Raw genomic sequence first — 18,315 nt, 5'->3', positions numbered from 1 at the left:
TCCTTGGTCAGGGAGCTAAGATCCCACATGCCTTGTGGCCAAGAAACCAAAACATAAAACAGAAACGATATTGTGACAAATTCAATAAAGACTTTAAAAAAAAAAAAAAAGAGACTAATATTCTTACCTACATAGGTGGAAGAGACAGGATGTAAGCAGTTGCTTTACTTATGGGGAGAGCAAAATACTTTTCTTCATATAGAGTACCAAAAAACTGATAGAGTCTCTACAAGTTATGCACGTAACTGGCAAGGAAAAGATTTATTAATTTGGGACATGAGTTGTTTATGAGGCAGTTCTGCTGCTATTAAGCATCTTAGTTATTACTTCTCAGGGAATATTTGACAATAGCTATTGCACACAGATTGCACAATTTAAAAACTGTAATAAATAGTGTCAGTTATTAACAGATTCCAAACTTCTTGTTCTTCTTGAAAAAACTTTGATCTATTAGGATCCATTAAACATCTAAATGGAAAGAAACACAAGCATTTTTATGAGTGTCAGTATTTTAAATAGAAAATGGTTTGACAAACTACAGAAAAGACTTCACTATCCTGCTAAAAATCTATGTATGAGATTATTTTGCATTTTAGACAACTATGATCAGAGAAAAACAGATACATTTTAAGGGCCACAAACTTGTCTCCTGAATCAATACTCTCCCTTTTTGAAAAAAGTAATCTTATGCCATTGATCACAATAGACTGAAAATGAACAAAGGAAGTTACTAACGGAACCAAAACACGATCAAAATGAAAAATTTTACTTTATACTTAAGTTCAGAACAAGAGTAAAAATTATTTATGTGCAGTTTTTATACACAAAAGCATTTGGAAGAATGCATACCAACATGTTAACAGGGATCTTATCTCAAGTGATCAGTTTTTTGGTTATTATTATTTTTCTCCTCCAGATTTTTGTTTTTCTATACTGGACATATATGTCTTAGCTAATTAAAGGAAAACAAATAAAAGCAATGGTAACTCCAGCACAACATTAATCAATGCGCTTTGCAATTTAGTTTGGTGGTCCAGTGGTTAGGATTCTGCACTTGGACTGCCGTGGGCCTGGGTTCAGGCCCCCAGTGGGGAACTAAGATCCCTCAAGCTTCGAGGTACAGCCAAATAAGGAAATACAATAAAACTTGGTTTGTCACCTGCCCCTGTATTAAAAACAAGACTCCACAAGGAGTCGTGATTCTTGAAAGCACCTGAGAGGCTGGGAGGGCCAGATCTGAAAACTGCAGGCCACTCAGGTACAGCAACTGGCTTGAGGCCACACGACTGCTGAGTCTGGGACTCTCTCATACAAAAACTGAAATGTAAAAACACATGCAGTTGCACATAAAAACTCATTTATCTCCAGAACAGGCTGGCTCAATATCAAGACTCTAGAAATAGAAATGGTGTCAGGTTAAAACCCAGTAACTTGGGCCAGATTTACCTTCAGAGTTTCACAGGGAGTGGTGCCTGGTGGTATGGGCTTCCCACAATACTTGTAATATTCAGTTATAAAGACTGAAGCGTCATCTAAACTATGAAACAAGAAGAAGAAGGGCATGAGGAAAATGTGGGGGTGATGTGTAGGTCTGCCATCTCGACTACGGCAATGGTTTCACAGGTGTACATCAAGCTTTATCAAATGACATACCTAAAGTATGTGCAGCTTAGTGTATATATCAACGTTACCTCAAAAATATTACTTGTTCATAAACGACAACCTGCAATTATGGCTGGATCACAAGTGGTAAACAAGCAGAAAGAAATCCATGGCATGGGACTTCCCTGGTGATCTAGTGGCTTAGATTCCATGCTCCCAGTGCAGGGAACCAGGGCTTGATCCCTAGAAAGGGAATTAAGATCCCACAGGCTGATCCCACATGCCATAGCTAAAGATCCTACATGCTGCAACTAAGACCCGGTGCAGACAAATAAAAAAAGAAATAGAAATTTAAAAAAGAAAAGAAAAAGAAATCCATGGCGTGATACTGAGAAAGAGATACTTCCCAGGGATCAGCACAGTTAGGCCAAGCAAATGTAGGGATGGATCTGGAAATATTTCAGTCCTGATTGAGCTTTCTCTTTCTTCAGTGCCAACTCATTTTGCCCTTCTTTTTAATTTCCAAATCTGCACCCAAGACCATCCCAAGGGATACTATTTCTAAACTTGTGGGTACTGGAAAATTAGATACGCTTAGAAAAAATGATGTTATATACAGTTGTCGATGCCTCTAGTCAAACGTCTAAGGAATAAAGTTGTAATGTGGGGTTTTAGAAGGATTGTGAGATGCCTATTTTGGGATTTCAGGCAGCTTGATCAATTGTCTGATTTCAAGTTCATGTTCCAAGAGACTGGGTTACAAAACAGCTGCTTCTGAGTATGTGTTAGCAGTATGGTATGCATAATGTAGTGATGCTACAGTTTAATATTCAGAGCCTTTAATTACAACCAAATAGCTTTACAATTATTTGGTATCTTCCTCCAAAGTAAAGATAAATTTTAGTATATTCTACATTAAGTTGTTTTTGTTTTTTTTACACTAAGTTGTTTTTAAAAAAATTTATCAACTTACCTCAGCTCATCTGCCAAATAGTTTACAAGTTCAGTGATGTTGTTGGTATTCATCATGTGTGATTTCAACACTGGGAAGTATTTTGTCTTTGCCAAAATCCCAAACTCTTTCTTATCTATGATATTTTTCAGCACCAGACTTCTAATCTATAGAATAACAGGTATCATCATATTCAAAATGTGTTAAATGCCACGTTGTCTCCTTCTATACCAAAGCATTTCTGACAATTAGATGTTAAATTATCACTGCATAGTGACTAAGCCTTCCTTGTGAGGGGGTGGGCTGGGGGGGGGGACTGCTTTGGCCCATTTCAGCATACAGTGAATAAATTAAAAGTTGTTGTTGTTAAGCACTTCGGGATTTTTTTTGAGGAAAATCTGTTCATCATAGTGACAAGCATTAAAGGCTACAGATTTTCCACTGTGCACAGAAGTAAACAGGACACCCAGGGTTTCTGACTATTAAAAATTTACTGAGGCTTTAATGAAAGCGACGTTAATTGTATATATTAACAACAGATGGAGATGGTGAGTTTTCAGCTTAATCTTGGTTTGGGGAAAATTGATTACCTCCTAATAACAAAATTTTTCATAACAAAAGGGAGAGGAAACTGCCACTTACTTGATGTGAAAACGCTGCCAACTGGCCAGTATTCATATGCTCCTCTAATTGCTGTAAAATGATCTGAGGGTCACACGAGCCCAGAAAATTCTGGAGAAAAAAAAAATCAAAACATAATTAATAGAAAAGTATAGTCACTACTAATTTCTGTCAAATCTGGAAGGTTTTCATATTCACATTTGAAATATTTTAAAGTATATCTAGTACAGAAAAAAGACCGCCTCTATCAACAACAACAACAAAATTACTGAAGTAAGGAAAAAGCATTTTACAAATACCCATTTCAACAACAAAGAGCTGTTTAATAAACACATTGTCATCCTAAGTGCCAGAAGGAATTTATTTAAATATTAAAACTCTGAAAAGCATCAACAGATGAGTTTAAGACCAGTCAAAAGAGAACAAAGTCAAGGACAGGCACAGATGGCTTTGAAAAAAAAAATGAAACGAATAGAGCAAGTGACAAATAAAAAATATGTGTGTTCATTTATATAGATCTTTATGAACTAGCTTATCTACCCACAGGGAAATCATTGTAAAACAGTTCAAAATGCTTTGTTCTATTTATTCTATAGTATAAAGGGGATGGGAGCTATATTTAAAAGTTTTGTCCTCAGAATGCTCATGGTGCCTTTGTTAGACACCCACACACAACCTGACTTTTCTATTTTCCACAACTAAACACCAAGTCAAGCTGCAAGCAAGCCATCTTCCTCTGGTTTGTTTTTGTTGCCACCACCCTCCTTTGGGCACTTACCCCCTCAAGCTTCCCTGGCCTAGTCACGAGGCTGTTGTACGTGCATCAAGTGAGATGAATTTCTATCCAAATGCAAGAGCTTCCTAGAAATTTTACTTCTTGCTCCCTCTCTCTTCTGATCAAGCCCAGGTGGATTACTTCCTTCTAAATACTGCCGGAGCATTTCACTTTGCACTTGCAGGAAAATTCACTGTTCTCCACTGATAGAGAATAAGGTCCAAACTCCTCTTAAGGCTTTCTAAGATGAGTCTTCATCTATCTTTCAGTCATACCTCCCACTAGACCCTGACACAAACTTTCTATCCTACTCATGCTTTACAGGTTTGATGAAAAGAAAGTGCAATCTTTGGCAGGGGACATGCAATGTGAGACCTTCCACCTCCTTGGCAGTCCCAGATGAGTAATTTGCCAGATACCTTTATTTCCTGGTGCCTTTTTTCTGAGTGGGGCATGAGCATTAGACACGCTAATGCAAAAGCCGGAAGTTCTAACTGGACATACTGTCGGGCCACTCTGATCATGTCGAGATCATCTGAAACTGGACATCTTCAAGAGAGCATGTCAATTAGTTAATAACCTGTCGGATTCAAGTCTATACGTGTCGGGCGACAAATACTTAGAAGACTCAAAATCTATGACGTAACTATATGATTTACAGTAATCACAAAAGGTACTCTATATTTACATTAAAACTAGGTACAAATTTTCAAGAATGTGTATTGAATATAAGTTCATTAGCTGCACTGCACAAAGAAAGTAGACACTGTAAAAATAATAGAGATATTTTATTTTCAATCAAGTGGTGTGCTTAACTTCTGAGGAAAAAGGCATTACTCATAAGGTACGTTTATTAGAAAGGAATTTTATAAGCAACGAATTTGATTTAGGGGGTAGGAAAAATATTTTACTTACTCTAGAACGGCAATGAGACTCTCACAACAATCTGACAGCTGACTGGGGCTTAAAGGACAAGAGGCTGAAAATAAAAAGCAACAATGTGTTTAGGAACTTCCCTGGTGGTCCACTGGTTAAGACTTTGCCTTCCAATGCAGGTGACACAGGTTTGAACCCTGGTTGGGGAGCTAAGATCCCGCAGGCCTTGTGGCCAAAAAACCAAAACATAACAAATAGAAGCAATATTGTAACAAATTCAAGAAAGACTTTAAAATGGTCCACACTAAAAAAAAAAAACACAAAAAACACACAAAGAAACCAAAACAAACCCAATAACATGTCTATATACAAAACTATAAAATGCTACTGTCAACATTTCAGGGCACAGAAAAATACCTGAAAGCAGCGGTATCTGAACCACACACTGCCAAGCTCTGCTGAAGTAGGGAACCTGTGGAAACACGTGTATTAAAGAACTAATGTCTGGGATCTTATGAACTCTGTTTTGTAGTCACAGAACTATATACATTTAGAGCTTATATTCTTGACATTAAGACCAAAATCTTAACTTGCTAGCTCCCTGTTCTAGATCATCAAGATTCTAGAATATTCCTCATACTATATATTTTAGGATATTAACACATAATCCTGGCTGATTTATTATTATTGTTTTTTGCTCTGCAAAGTCCCCTCTTATTTATATTTTAAAAAACTGAAATATAGTTGATTTACAATATTAGTTTTAGGTATGCAACATAATGACTCAGTATTTTTACAGATTATTCTCCACTAAAGATTTTAAGATAATGGTTATAATACCCTATGGTATGTAATATGCCCATGCTGGTTATCTACTTTTTAAAATTTATTTTGACTGTACTGGGTCTTAGATGCATAATGAAAGATCTTTGATCTTCACTGTGCATGTGAACTCTCAGTTGTGGCATTTAGTTCCCTGACTGGGGATTGAACCGGGGCCCTCTGCATTGGAAGTGCAGTCTTAGTCACTAGATCACAAAGGAAGTCCTGCTTATCTGTTTTATACATAGTAGTTCTATCTCTTAATCCTATATCCTTAATCTGCCACTTCCCATTTCTCTCTGGTAATCACTTCTTTGTATTCTCTGTGAGTCTGTGAATATACTAAAAGTCACTTAATTGTATACTTTAAAAGGGTAAATTTTACGTGTGAATCATATCTCAATAAAAAAGGAGATCTATATGTGCTAATAGGAAACAATCTCCAAGATACCATTGTTACATGGAAAAAAACATTTGTATGTAATGTGATTTAATTTATATGTACAAAAATGAATACACACACACACACACAACGTACACATGCACGTATACATACACCTGCTTATATGATAACAGGAAAACTCTAGAAGAGAACAAAGGAAACTGTCAACAGTAGTCACTCCTGGGGAGATTATGAAGGGAAGTGGTAAAGGAAAATTTTCATATTTTACTCAGCATATGTTCTAAGTTATTAAACTAAGAATAAAATATATATATCTCTGGCAGGCTACGGTCCATAGGGTCACAAAGAGTCAGACATGATTGGACTGAAGTGACTCAGCACTCACGTATTATATATTATATGCATTACATATATGTATAGTGATTGTGCATGTGAACAACAAGTGAAATTCAGAAAAGATGAATGACAGGGCTTCTGACTTTAGGAATCTTCAAAGTCCAAGATGGGCAGTCACATGTGTGATTAAAATAATTTATACCAGGACTTCCCTGGTGTCTGGTGGTTAAGAATTCACTTTGCAATGCAAGGGACAGGGGTTCTATCTCTTATCAGGAAACTAAGATCCCACATGCTGAAGGGTAACTAAGCCCAAATGCCACAACTACTGAGCCCAAATGCCGCAACGAAGACCTGATGCAGCCAAATAAATAAGTAAATGAATGTTTTAAAAAAAATTATACCATGACAGGTGTTATAGCTGAGCCCATGTGCTTTAAGAGCATAAATGGAGATGTGATTCATGAGGCCTAGAGGGCTGGGGGAGGTGATGTCGGGGAAGGCAAAGTCTGAACAGAGTATTCCGGGTCTAGGCACCATTTTAATGGAACAGCACCCTGCAGCTTCACTGAGGAACTGACTACTTAATCCAGGGTACCTGTGAGTCACAAGGTCAGTGAGTCTAAAGATTAAATTCTATAAAATTTATTTTAGAAAAAACTACATACCTGCCACAGAGGATAGATGCTAGAAATGGCTGTTAAAACCTTCCTTAGATAAGGAATCTGAAAAAATGAAACAGAAAAGTTCTGAAGATTACCCAAATGGAAAATTTCAAAGTCCAATCTAGGAGTCTGAAACTTTCACAAAGAATATCAGGAGACTGTATCTTCTCTGAGGATCACCAGAGAAGGTCACCTATAAATCCACAAACACCAAAAGACGCCAGGGACTCTTCTGTTTGTTTCGAATGAAATTTATGTCAGTTTTGAGACTGCACTTTCTCTGGCCTCACGCCACATTCTTTAAGTTGGGTATGAACTCAATGATAGTGAACATTTTTCACATACATCTGTTCAATAACAAGTATCAGTGCAAGTATCAGTTTAGGAGATGCTGCGCAAAATCTTTACAATACACCGCAGTCTAGGGCCCTGAGTTTTACTTACCATATTGAAGCCAAGAAGCTTTTGCAAGAGTCCATTCCAAAGCTGCAGGTCATAGATTTTGTATTCTAAACAAAGCTCAGTCACCAACTTTACTGCCTGAAGCAGGGGAAAAAAATCATACTGTTTCAAGACACCAGTAAATTCAACCATCTTTGGAAAAGGTAGGATAGCTGAAGACAAAATATGCTTACAGTCAACCTGTGTCTACTGCCTAATTTCAATGAAGCCCCTCATCTGTCTAGGGAAAGAAAAAAAAATTTTTTTTCTTTCTTGAAGCTATGGACTCACAAACAGCATCTCAGGCTCCTCTTCCTCCTCCCCTCTTTGTTTCTTGTGTCCTAGAACAGTTTGCCTGTTGGCCCCATATCCTTCCTGCCCTGGGTTCCAGCTGCCTCAGAGACTGAACTCCCACCGGTAACTAGAAGGAAGAGGAACAAAACTTCCTGCACAAAGACAGTCTGTCTAGATGAGGACAGACAGGCTTGGGGAGGGATTAAAAAAGTGTTTCCCACCCCCACCTCGCCCTGATAGGAAGGGATGGCTTCAGGCCTCAAGCTTTTGGGAGAGAGGTAAGGCGGCTTTCAAGTTGGGTGTCACCTGCTAGGAGAGGAAAACAGGAAAGCTCTCCGAGCAGCAGATCTGTTCAGGAATCAAGGGTTTCTTTGGATCTGTCTTTCAGGGATCTGAGTGGTGGCAGGCAGCCAAGTGAGTGCAACAGCATCTGAGAGGATGGAGGCCGCCACCACAGCTAACTCAGTGTACATACCATGGATTCGTGGCTGTGGTTTTTCCAAAGACCCTTAATCATTCCTTCTTTAGGGCTGTTGCAAAATAATTCATACGTGATGGGGATATTCAGCGCCTCAAATGATGCCAGGAAAGTTATACATTTCAAATAAGATCTGGAAAACAGAGGCAGGAAATGGGAATCTCCTCACTAGCCACATTTATGTTTAAAATAAAAGCCAACACTTAGAAATATTGGACTGGTCTATTACATGTCTGTTTTAGGCTTCTAAGATAAAGTCAAGAAATACTAGAAAGAAATCAACTGGAGGAAGATGCAAAAAACACTGTGTCTAAATGTCTCAAAGATACAAGAGAAATAAGATGTTCTTCAGGGCCTGTCTCCTCTCTACCAGAACAAGGACACTCAAGGCAAGAGCACCTTGTTGACACAGCCCTTCTACCGTAATCTTCCGAACTAAGAGGCTTAAAAGTTATGGTTCCAAAGAGTGATCTGTTTTCTATTAATACAAAAATTCCACTTACTTCACTTCTTCGATAGATTTTTTGAAGAGAGATTCTATAGTTTCCTTGTCAGCCAAATAGAGGAGACACTGCAGGGCTCGAGTTCTGTGGGCGAATGTGAGCTGGTGCATCCTGAGCATCTGTAAGACCAGAAGAGGTTTCAGAGCTGCACCCATGGGTTTCAGTTGGGTAACTGAGTTTCAATCTAGGTGACATGAGCCATGTTGGTTTTTAAAAGATTAAAGCCAGGAATTCTCTGGCAGATTAGTGGTTAGGACTCTGCACTTTCACTGCCCAGGGCTCAGGTTAACACCTTGTGGGGGAACTAAGATCCATCAAGCCAAGCGCATGGCCAAATTAGAAAATAAAAAAAGAAAAGAAAGATTTAAGTCTATGTCTGCCCTTGGGGGAGGGGGTTCAGTGGTTCTCAAATTGTGTTCCATGGGACCCTGCCTGGGGGCTGAAGGGTTCCTCAGTCTTTCAGAAAGAACAGGGTGAGAACCACTTTCATAATAATACCATGATGGACTCTACCATTTACACTTTGTTAATACTGGCTGGCCAAAAAGTCCAGGTTAGGTTTTTCCATAAGATATATGGGAAAACGCGAACGAACTTTTTGACCAGCCCAAAATGTGCACTCATAGTGCAAAATCACTGGTGGGCAAACGGTAGAAACACCCAACTGCTGTGAGAGCCACTGCATTCTTCACATTTTCAGCACTGAAAACAAAAGAGATGTTCACTTAAGAGGGCTCTTGATGAAGCAGTAAAAATTAATTTTATTAAACCTCAACTCCTGAATATATAACTGAGTTCACGTTTGCATACACATTATTAATTAATCAGAATGTATTCATTAATGTCTACATGACACAACAGGAAGTACACATAAACACAACTCGGTGCGACGATTTTCTCAGGGAAAAGCACTTGTATGACTGATCTGGGAGCTGAACCTGGTCTGTTTCAAGGAACATAATGTTTATTTACTTGCCAGGGTAACTATCAGATAAACTAAGATGCAAGAGAAAGAGGGATTTCCTTCATACTGCTTGTCATCAAGGACAAACGATCAGCATCTTAGCCTTTCCCTCTTCTTTCCATCCTTTGACCTACATCTTTCCTTTCCCTCAGCTCCAACTGCCTCAGAGAGCACTTTTTTTTTTTTAAACCATGTCCTGTGGCTTGCGGGATCTCAGTTCCCTGACCAGAGAGCAAACCTGAGCTTTCGGCACTGAGAGGGCAGAGCCCTAACCTCTGGGCTGCCAGGAAAGTTCCCCAGAGGGCATTTCTATATGGACAAGCCTGAAGGTCAGTCACATGCTTTCAGGGATGAGGGGAAGTTCTGACTAGTTAAGAGTTTAGTGGGGACGGGGTGCGACAGGTCAGGCAGGGCTTGGAGACCAGAGTGGAGACTTCTCTCAGGCCTGCTGGTTGGGGGTCCTTGGTATTAGGAATGTGACTGGGGGCTTCCCTGGTGGCTCAGACAGTGAAGAGTCTGCCTGCAATGTGGGAGACCCGGGTTCGACCCCTGGGTCAGGAAGATCCCCTGGAGAAGGAAATGGCAACCCACTCCAGTATTCTTGCCTGGGAAATCTCACAGACAGAGGAGTCTGGCGGGCTGCAGTCCATGGAATCACAAAGAATGGGACACTACTGAGTGACTTACACTGGGCCAGGGTGTTAGGACAGTGATCGTGGATAACCCATGGGAACTGTCAACAGTTGAACCACTCAGTTTGCAAAATAGGATGTTTCTGTAGCCAGAACTAAATGGAGCTCAGTAGATACTACAAACCTCATCTACAGAGTAAGACATAGTTTGAGTAAGTACAGAGAGAGCATTATCCTAGTCACCTGTCAATAGTAAATAACGCAGGGAAAAAAATGTTAGGCTGAGATACAAAGATAAGTTTTGACCAAGTTTTTAGAGCTTACGGTTGTGGTTGATGTTGCAAAGATGAACAGCATTCTTGAACTATAATCAATTGGACGAGACAGAAGGAGATACAGGACTCTGAAAAAATATTTTTTTGTTACATTTAGATTTTAATTTAGTGACTGATTAGCAAAACAAGAGACTTGCTTTATTATCCATAAAAAAAACAGCATCAGACAGCCCAAACAAAGGCCTGAAGGGCTATGGGTCAAGGCCACTGTTTACTTTCCCCTCTAAAGGAGGCTTAATCTGTTCTTGGGTTCCTTCACAGCTAAAGGCGATAATAAAGACACAAAAGATAGGCCTCACTCTTCTCATCTAGGAAATGGCTAAGCAACTGATAGTTTAAATCTCTCTGGTTAAGAAATTGATACAAACCATAGCTGCAAAGTACACTGAACACTACTATACATGGAAACTTGTGTTTTAATTCAGGACCTTGTTAGTGGCACGTTTTAACCTTGGGACTCAGGGCAGACTGCCTGCCTTCCCCCCAGCCCCCAAGAGAAGGGCAAGATGGATCAGGCAAATTGGATGAAGAAGGGATAGAGATTCCAGTGGGAAAAGGCAGGAAGTTATGAAACTGCCATGAATTACTCTCTGGGATTTCCATCTTGAGAGTTTTCTCTATGAACTATTCCCCCTAAGCCTTTCTGTGTTGGTTGCTTCAGTCAGATGCTCCAGGAGCTTCCTTTTGCTCAGACAAAGGTGTTCTTGCTCTCAAAGGACTAACCAAGGATGAGGGAGTGCCCAGAGGGAAGGAGAGCCTGGAGGGGGTACTAGACCAGTTCTGCCCAGATCAGGAGAAATTCTTTTCTGGGGTTTATCTTCCTATATCCTCTCTCACTATCAGATCTCCAGGGCTGATGTAGGGTGGAGAGCTTCATGAGTAACCCTACCTGTTGACACTTTTGGCCTACACCAAAATGGCAAGAAGCTGGCACACATGCCACCATTCCCTTTCCCAATCAGACTTATAGTATGTGACACCAATGTGCCTTTCTGGGTCTCAGCCTTAGGTTAGAAGTGAAAAAGGAATCCTGGTGGCCCATATCTGAACCAGCCTAGCTTGACAGGGACAGAGAACACGTACAAGTCTGGGGTCAGAATCTTCGCTACGGAAGAGTTTTCCTTTGCTCACGGTACATTCTCTGCTAAGTGTACAAACTCACAGAGGATTCAGAAACTCTGAATCTTGGTTGTTTCTTATTTATTTGACTGGAGATATTTAAACACACTCATAGTCATGTGTCAATGAACTGATTCTTCTCAGAGGCTCTGATCCAAGTTATATTAAGAAAGCCTTTTTAAAAACCATTGGTTTTAAAATCATTGGTAAGATTCCTATTGGGCAACAGGGTCTAGACAAATGTAAGTAAAGGAAGAATACCTTCGTAGTGTTTCATCTTCTTGAAGTTCAAACAATTCTGATGGTGTCTTTGAAAAAGTAGATAAACAAGTTAAAAACAGAAGAAAATTGATTGACTACATAAGCTTATGAAAGTCTATTAAATGGAAAAGTCCAACATGCAAAATTATATTTACAGGAGGGGGTGCAGTGCAGTAGCAGAGTACATACTTAGTGTGCACAAGGCCAGGGGTTCAACTCCCAGCACTTCCATGTTTGATGACAACAAAGGAAAAAAAAAAGATTTATAAAACAATTACATTTGCAGATAAAAAATTAGTGTAATTCATCACTTTATGAGAAGATTCTTGCTTTAAAAATGGGTTTACTCAAATTCATTCGGTCAACAAATACATACTGAGTGCTTACCATGCACCAGGCATAATTCTGGGCACATGGGTTCCCTGAGTGAACAAAACAAATATTCCTGTCCTCCTGGAGTTTACATTCATTGTGTAATTTTTAAAAGGAAAGGACTCTGAATTGTATGAGTTGTCCATTAATTCAGTATGTATTTATGGGGACTTACACAGAAATGCATTAGGTGTATAAACACAGTTTCTAGTCTCAGAAGAATTTCAGTTTAGTGTTCCAGATTTATGCGTAAGTTAAAACATGGGGCCATAGATTCTATGTGGCCTGGATATGCTTCTAACTCTTCTGTTTTCACTGATACATGGTCCTTGCTCTGGGTAAACACTTAAAAAATATCTGTTAAATTGAATTACAAGTGATATAAAAACCATGAGTTGAAAAGCTAATGTCACATCAGTTATACTATTTGTTTACAAATACATTTTTTCCCAAGGATACCTGCCTAGGTGAACAGAAGAATTACAGAATCTCCTTAATTAAGTTCTGCCTGAAAACTCAAAAGAAACGATACAGAAAATTTTGCATTTGGATTGCTGAATCCCATCACAAATTTAGATTTTAATATTATTTCTAAAAAAAACTGACATTATGTGTCTCCTTACATGATACACTGAAGAGAACATATCACCCATAGAATATTGTTGCTAAAAATCCATAACTTGAATCTAATCATGAGAAACCTCAGGAACATAAATCCAGGATGAGACATTTTGCAAACCAAAGAATCTGCACCCTCCAAAAAAGACAAAGTCTCAGCACAGATAAAAGAGACTAAGTCAGGGCCATGGGTGGTGCAGGGAGGAATCTGGAGAAGAGCAGGGTATTACATTGTCTCAAAACACCTCGCTCAGTAATTACAAAAGGAAATATAGTAACTGTGTCTGAGAGAAATAGACAACAGTGTAACCAAGTTATCTAAATTCACATCCTCTATTTGGGCAAAGAGGCATCATGTGCCTCTAAACCTCATACCCTGGGAAGGACAACCTATCACCCAGGTAACATACTGCCCAAAATGCAAAACTCCAGTCTTATCGTGAGGACACAGAAAAGCCCAAGAGGAGGGGCCACTGACAAAATAACGAGCCTGAACTGTTAAAAAATGTCAGTGTCAGGAAAGACAGAAAAGTTATGGAACTGTTCTAGAGTGAAAGAAATTACAGACATGACAAATACATGTCTCTGAGATCCTGGTCTCAGAGGAGAAAATTACTACAAAGAACATCATTGGCACAACTGGTTAAACTGTAACATGGACCATAAATTCAAGTATGCAAACACAAACATATATGTATTTTATCAATACTGTATCAAAATTGTGTCTGATTTTTATAATTATACTGTGGTCCAATAAGAGAAAAATCTTTGTTCTTTGAATCACACACTAATTATTAAGGGTAAAGGGGCATGACACATGGAATTTACTCTCAAAGGGTTTGAAAAAATGTTATGGGTAAACATATTACAGGGAGAATGATGAAGTAGATGTGGCAAAATGTTTAAAAACTGACAGATCTGGGTGGAGGATACACAGCTAATTCTTTTGTACTATTCTTGCAACTTTTCTGTACCTTTAAAATTATTTCAAAATAGAAAAGAATCATATGAGCCTAAAGTCTAAGCATAGGCCACTTCTATTATATAACAGTTCATCTGAAATCATCAATTAGAAGGAAGAATGTATCCACTATACTTCAATTAAAAAAATACTGGCAAGTGAAAAAAGAAAAGATAGACTAGCTGCAAAATAATATTTAAAGGAAAAGAAGAAGCAAACAACTTCATTAAAACTCATCAAATAACAGAAGCTATTAAAACGCTCAAATGTTCCTTCTTCTAAGATTCTGTGCTTCTAATGAGAAGTCATATCATGGCGAGACAAATAATTACCCTCTTCTTTGAGAAGACGCCACTGGCTCATACTCAACAACAGACACCATCAAAGCAAGCACTTACTTCACCAGGTTTGGCGGACGGGCACAGCCATTTTTCCAACAACATGTCCCAGACTTTTTCCAAATTAATTTCATTGACTTCAGCTATTTCTTTAGCAGCTGTGTGAATGTCTAAGATATTCAAGATAAAGAAATAAAAAGAGAACCCCAAGTTTTCAATACAAGATACCAGGAAATCAAAAGGATAATTCTCCTTGGATGGAAAGATATAAAAAGAGTTTTGCCCTCACCAGGATAATCTTTCCCAGATGAATTCTGAATTCTTTGATTGATGCTGGGATGTTCGTACAGACTGACAATGAGATGTACTGGTTTTCCAATCACTCTTAAATACTCTGCAGTGTTCAGCTTGTGGGCTATGAGCACAGCTTCCGTGCCTGATCGCCGGTACTGAACATGAAGCTTCTTCAACAGAGCTTCAGCTTTTTCACGTGTATCATCCTTTTAAAAAATTCCAAGCAAACAGAAAACTTGTTTTCTAAATCTTCGGTGAGACTAAGAATCCACCTTTTTCAATCAAGGTCCCTTCCTGACTTAGTTACAACCTTAGTATCTACACCAAGCCTCATCTTCTTTCTCCAGTTTAGGTCTCCAACCCTTGAAAACAATCTATCACCAGGGTGGGCTGGAAAGGGATGGAAGGAGGGGATATAGGTATACTTAGGGCTGATTCTCACTGTGGTACAGTAGAAACCAACACAATGTTGTAAAGCAAGTATCATCCAATTAAAAATAAGTTTTAAAAAATAAATAGAAATGTGAACCTTAAAAAAGCAGCAGAGCCTGCACCCTAATGCTCATAACAGCATTATTTATAATAGCAAAGATATAGAAGCAACCTAAGTGTCCACTGAGAGATAAATGGCTATAGAAGATATAGTGTGTGATGTGTGTGTATATGTATATATAGGAATACTACTCAGCCATAAGAAAGAATGAAGCTTTGCCATTTGCAACAACATGGACAGACCTGTAGGGTATTATGCTTAGTGAAATAAGTCAGACAGACAAAGACAAATATTGTATGATACCATCATTTATCTGTGAAATCTAAAAAATACACGAGTATATATGCAAAACAGAAACAGACTCACAGATAGAGAAAACAAACTAGTGCTTACCAGTAGGGAGAGGAAAGCTGGGAGGGGTACAAGAATAAGAGGCATGAACTACTATGAAAAAAGTAAATAAGCTGCAAGAATATACTGTACAGCACAGGGAATATAGCCCGATATTTTATAATAACTATAAACAGTATAACCTATGAAAATTTTAAATCAGTATGTTGTACACCTGAAACTAATATTTTAAATCAGCTATACTTCAATTTAAGGAAGAGGAGCCTTCTTCCATTTTACAGTTCAGACACACCTGAGATGGGATATTCTGAAGCCACCTCTCGGCTAAATACAGGCAGAATTTCAAACTGGACATTTTGAAGGAACCTAAACAGATAAAGAAAAGACTTAAAAGAAAATCACAATCCTTTCAAGAAAATGTATTTTAGCCAAATTAGCCAGTTTTAAAACGACAGAAAGGCATACTCATAGTAAAAAAAAAAACAGTTTAAACAGGACAGAAGGAGACAAAGTAGGAAGCACAGTCCACAGATGGCCATCTCCTAAGCTTCTATTCCCATTCCCGAGACCTCGACATTCTGCCAGAAGTTCTCTGTGTACAAGTGTGCATGCATGTGTACAAGCATTTTATTCCAAATGGGATAAGATCATATATGGAGCATAATCTGCTGTTCTCAGTTAATATATATCTCGGATATCTTTCCCAATCAACTACACAGTACTCTATTCTATGAATATTCTTTATTTTTTTAAATCAGTTTTTGATAAATGAGCATTTAGAAAAATTACTTATTTTCAACTTTTGTTATAATTGAAAACATGGCAATAAGTGATTGTGTACCTGTTTGACCATGTGACAGTGTCTAAGGTTTCGTTGCAGAAAGTACGCATGATTGGACATGAGAGGGTATGAGTTTATACTCAAGTTGGGCGGTGCCTCGGGCCTGAGCCCCAAGCAAGCAATGCAGCATCTTGCTTAGTTCACTGGTGCCTCTTTTTTTTTAATGTATTTATTTAGCTGCTCCAAGTCTTAGCGGTGGCAGGCAGGATCTTTAGTCGTGGCGTTTGAACTCTTATTTGCAGCATGTGGGCACTTAGTTCCTTGAACAGGGATTGAATCCAGACCCCCTGCCACTGGGAGCACAGTCCTAGCCACTGGACCACCAGGGAAATCCCCTCACTGGTGCCTCTTTAACATATGACAGTGTTACAAGGGAGGACAGGGGGGCAAATATATTTACTTTTATAAAAAAAATTTTAGCCATGCCACGAAACACGTGGGATCTTAACTCCCTGATCAGGGACCAAACTCCTCCTGCTGCATTGGAAGCATGCAGTCTTAAACACTGGACTGCCAGTGGAGTCCCATACATTTCTAAGCTATCATACTTCTTCTCCTTAAAAGAAATGGAAGGAAATGAAAGGAGTATAATTGGGGTTTTTTTGCAAGTTACAAAAACAACATAGCCAACCATCTGAAGACCAATTAATGAAAGCATCCATACCTTCTGGGACATCCTGGGCAAGACTGATGGCGATGGCTACGGCCCACTCTGGGTTAACTATGGACAACAGGTAGGATTCGATGGTTTGAGTGATCTTGGCTATCTCCTTGTTAATCATTGTTGAGGATTTACCGTGTGTTAACTGCAGGAGCTTGGGCTTCAGCTTTTTTTCAAAAACGTGTTTGGCTGTAGACACATACAGAGTGTCCAGAGAGAACTTCAAAGAAGGGAAAAGTTATATGACTGACTTATATGCTCACTTTTACAGGCTTTACATAAATTTTTCTACAGAGGTGCTGAAAGAATTATAGAGCAAAGATATGACTTTCACAAGTTTTAACCCATTACCTTCATTAATTTAGAAACTAAGAGTAAGGTTGGGAAGGATTCTTCACTGAGTTCTGTAGCTGGAAAGGAAACAAAGATAGCATGATTTACCTACGTAAAAGGTTTTGGCTATTTAGGACAATTCAAAAGAGGTTAATGAACATACAGAGAATTTTCCAGAAGCTCTGTGCTGTGCCAAAGAATATTAGGTGAAAAGGCAGTCTGGTTTGGGCAGCTGATGGCAAAGTTATGACGTGCTCCAACATATACTGATGTTCTAGGTCCACTGGGGGAGAAATTCTTCTGTATGACTTCAAGTGTTTCAGAAGACTTAGTGCCTGTATTAATATAAAAAGGTTTATTCCTGTGAGATTAAACTAATCGTTAAGCGTTTTATGTTTAATTCTATACTATCACAGGATACCATTCCTGGGACAGTCTCTCCTCATGAAGATGATCAAAACCCTTTGTAGTTTTACCTTTAAAACTATTACGTTATTTTTCTAAACCATAACTTCTGTGATTACTAAAGAAATTACACTAATCTCCACTGGAAACTAAACCACCGCAACGCTGTTGCTGGTGGGATGTCTTATACTCTAGAGTTCAAAGTTCTCTATACTCTCTTCAAATAGTTTTAGATGTATCTTAAAAATACTCGATTTCACTTTAAGTACATATGCAGTAGATCTAAAATGAATCCTCTATGTCCTCTTTTAGGGCTTCCATAGCTTCTCAGGTGGCTCAGTGATAAGGAATATGCCTGGTAATGCAGGGTACATGGGTTTGATCCCTGGATCAGGAAAATCTGCTGGAGAAGGAAATGGTAAACCACTCTAGTATTCTTGCCTGAAAACTCCCAAGGACAGAGGAGCCTTGTGGGTTACACTACACGGGGTCAGTTGGACACGACTGAGTGTGCACACATGCATCCTCATTTAAGTTTATATCTTATATTTTGGGGGCCTGTATAACTT

The 18,315-nt window shown here is 38.8% G+C and overlaps 1 protein-coding gene across 2 annotated transcripts in view; it reads right to left on the bottom strand.

Annotated features, from left to right (window-relative positions):
- Positions 1 to 242: 242 nt before the first annotated feature.
- KNTC1 (kinetochore associated 1) overlaps positions 243 to 18,315 on the bottom strand; it is a 70,345-nt gene continuing 52,272 nt past the window's right edge. Inside the window, exons 46-64 of one of the 2 annotated variants that reach the window (XM_065904322.1) lie at positions 17,505 to 17,676; positions 17,360 to 17,418; positions 17,012 to 17,228; positions 15,799 to 15,872; positions 14,658 to 14,868; positions 14,429 to 14,538; positions 12,080 to 12,126; positions 10,689 to 10,767; positions 8,769 to 8,887; positions 8,263 to 8,398; positions 7,497 to 7,592; positions 7,056 to 7,112; positions 5,244 to 5,298; positions 4,866 to 4,929; positions 4,370 to 4,499; positions 3,197 to 3,286; positions 2,576 to 2,721; positions 1,447 to 1,537; positions 243 to 468 (exon numbers count right to left, since the gene is read on the bottom strand). In XM_065904322.1, coding sequence (XP_065760394.1) covers positions 451 to 468; positions 1,447 to 1,537; positions 2,576 to 2,721; positions 3,197 to 3,286; positions 4,370 to 4,499; positions 4,866 to 4,929; positions 5,244 to 5,298; positions 7,056 to 7,112; positions 7,497 to 7,592; positions 8,263 to 8,398; positions 8,769 to 8,887; positions 10,689 to 10,767; positions 12,080 to 12,126; positions 14,429 to 14,538; positions 14,658 to 14,868; positions 15,799 to 15,872; positions 17,012 to 17,228; positions 17,360 to 17,418; positions 17,505 to 17,676 — 1,971 coding nt within the window. In that variant the 3' untranslated portion in view covers positions 243 to 450. Of the gene's footprint in view, positions 469 to 1,446; positions 1,538 to 2,575; positions 2,722 to 3,196; positions 3,287 to 4,369; positions 4,500 to 4,865; positions 4,930 to 5,243; positions 5,299 to 7,055; positions 7,113 to 7,496; positions 7,593 to 8,262; positions 8,399 to 8,768; positions 8,888 to 10,688; positions 10,768 to 12,079; positions 12,127 to 14,428; positions 14,539 to 14,657; positions 14,869 to 15,798; positions 15,873 to 17,011; positions 17,229 to 17,359; positions 17,419 to 17,504; positions 17,677 to 18,315 lie in introns of those variants that run through there. The other variant, XM_065904323.1, reaches the window with a different exon arrangement.

Source organism: Muntiacus reevesi, chromosome 13 (assembly GCF_963930625.1).
Source record: "Muntiacus reevesi chromosome 13, mMunRee1.1, whole genome shotgun sequence".
In the NCBI taxonomy this organism is placed as follows: domain Eukaryota; kingdom Metazoa; phylum Chordata; class Mammalia; order Artiodactyla; family Cervidae; genus Muntiacus; species Muntiacus reevesi.
This window is presented reverse-complemented; position numbering and strand designations above follow the sequence as displayed.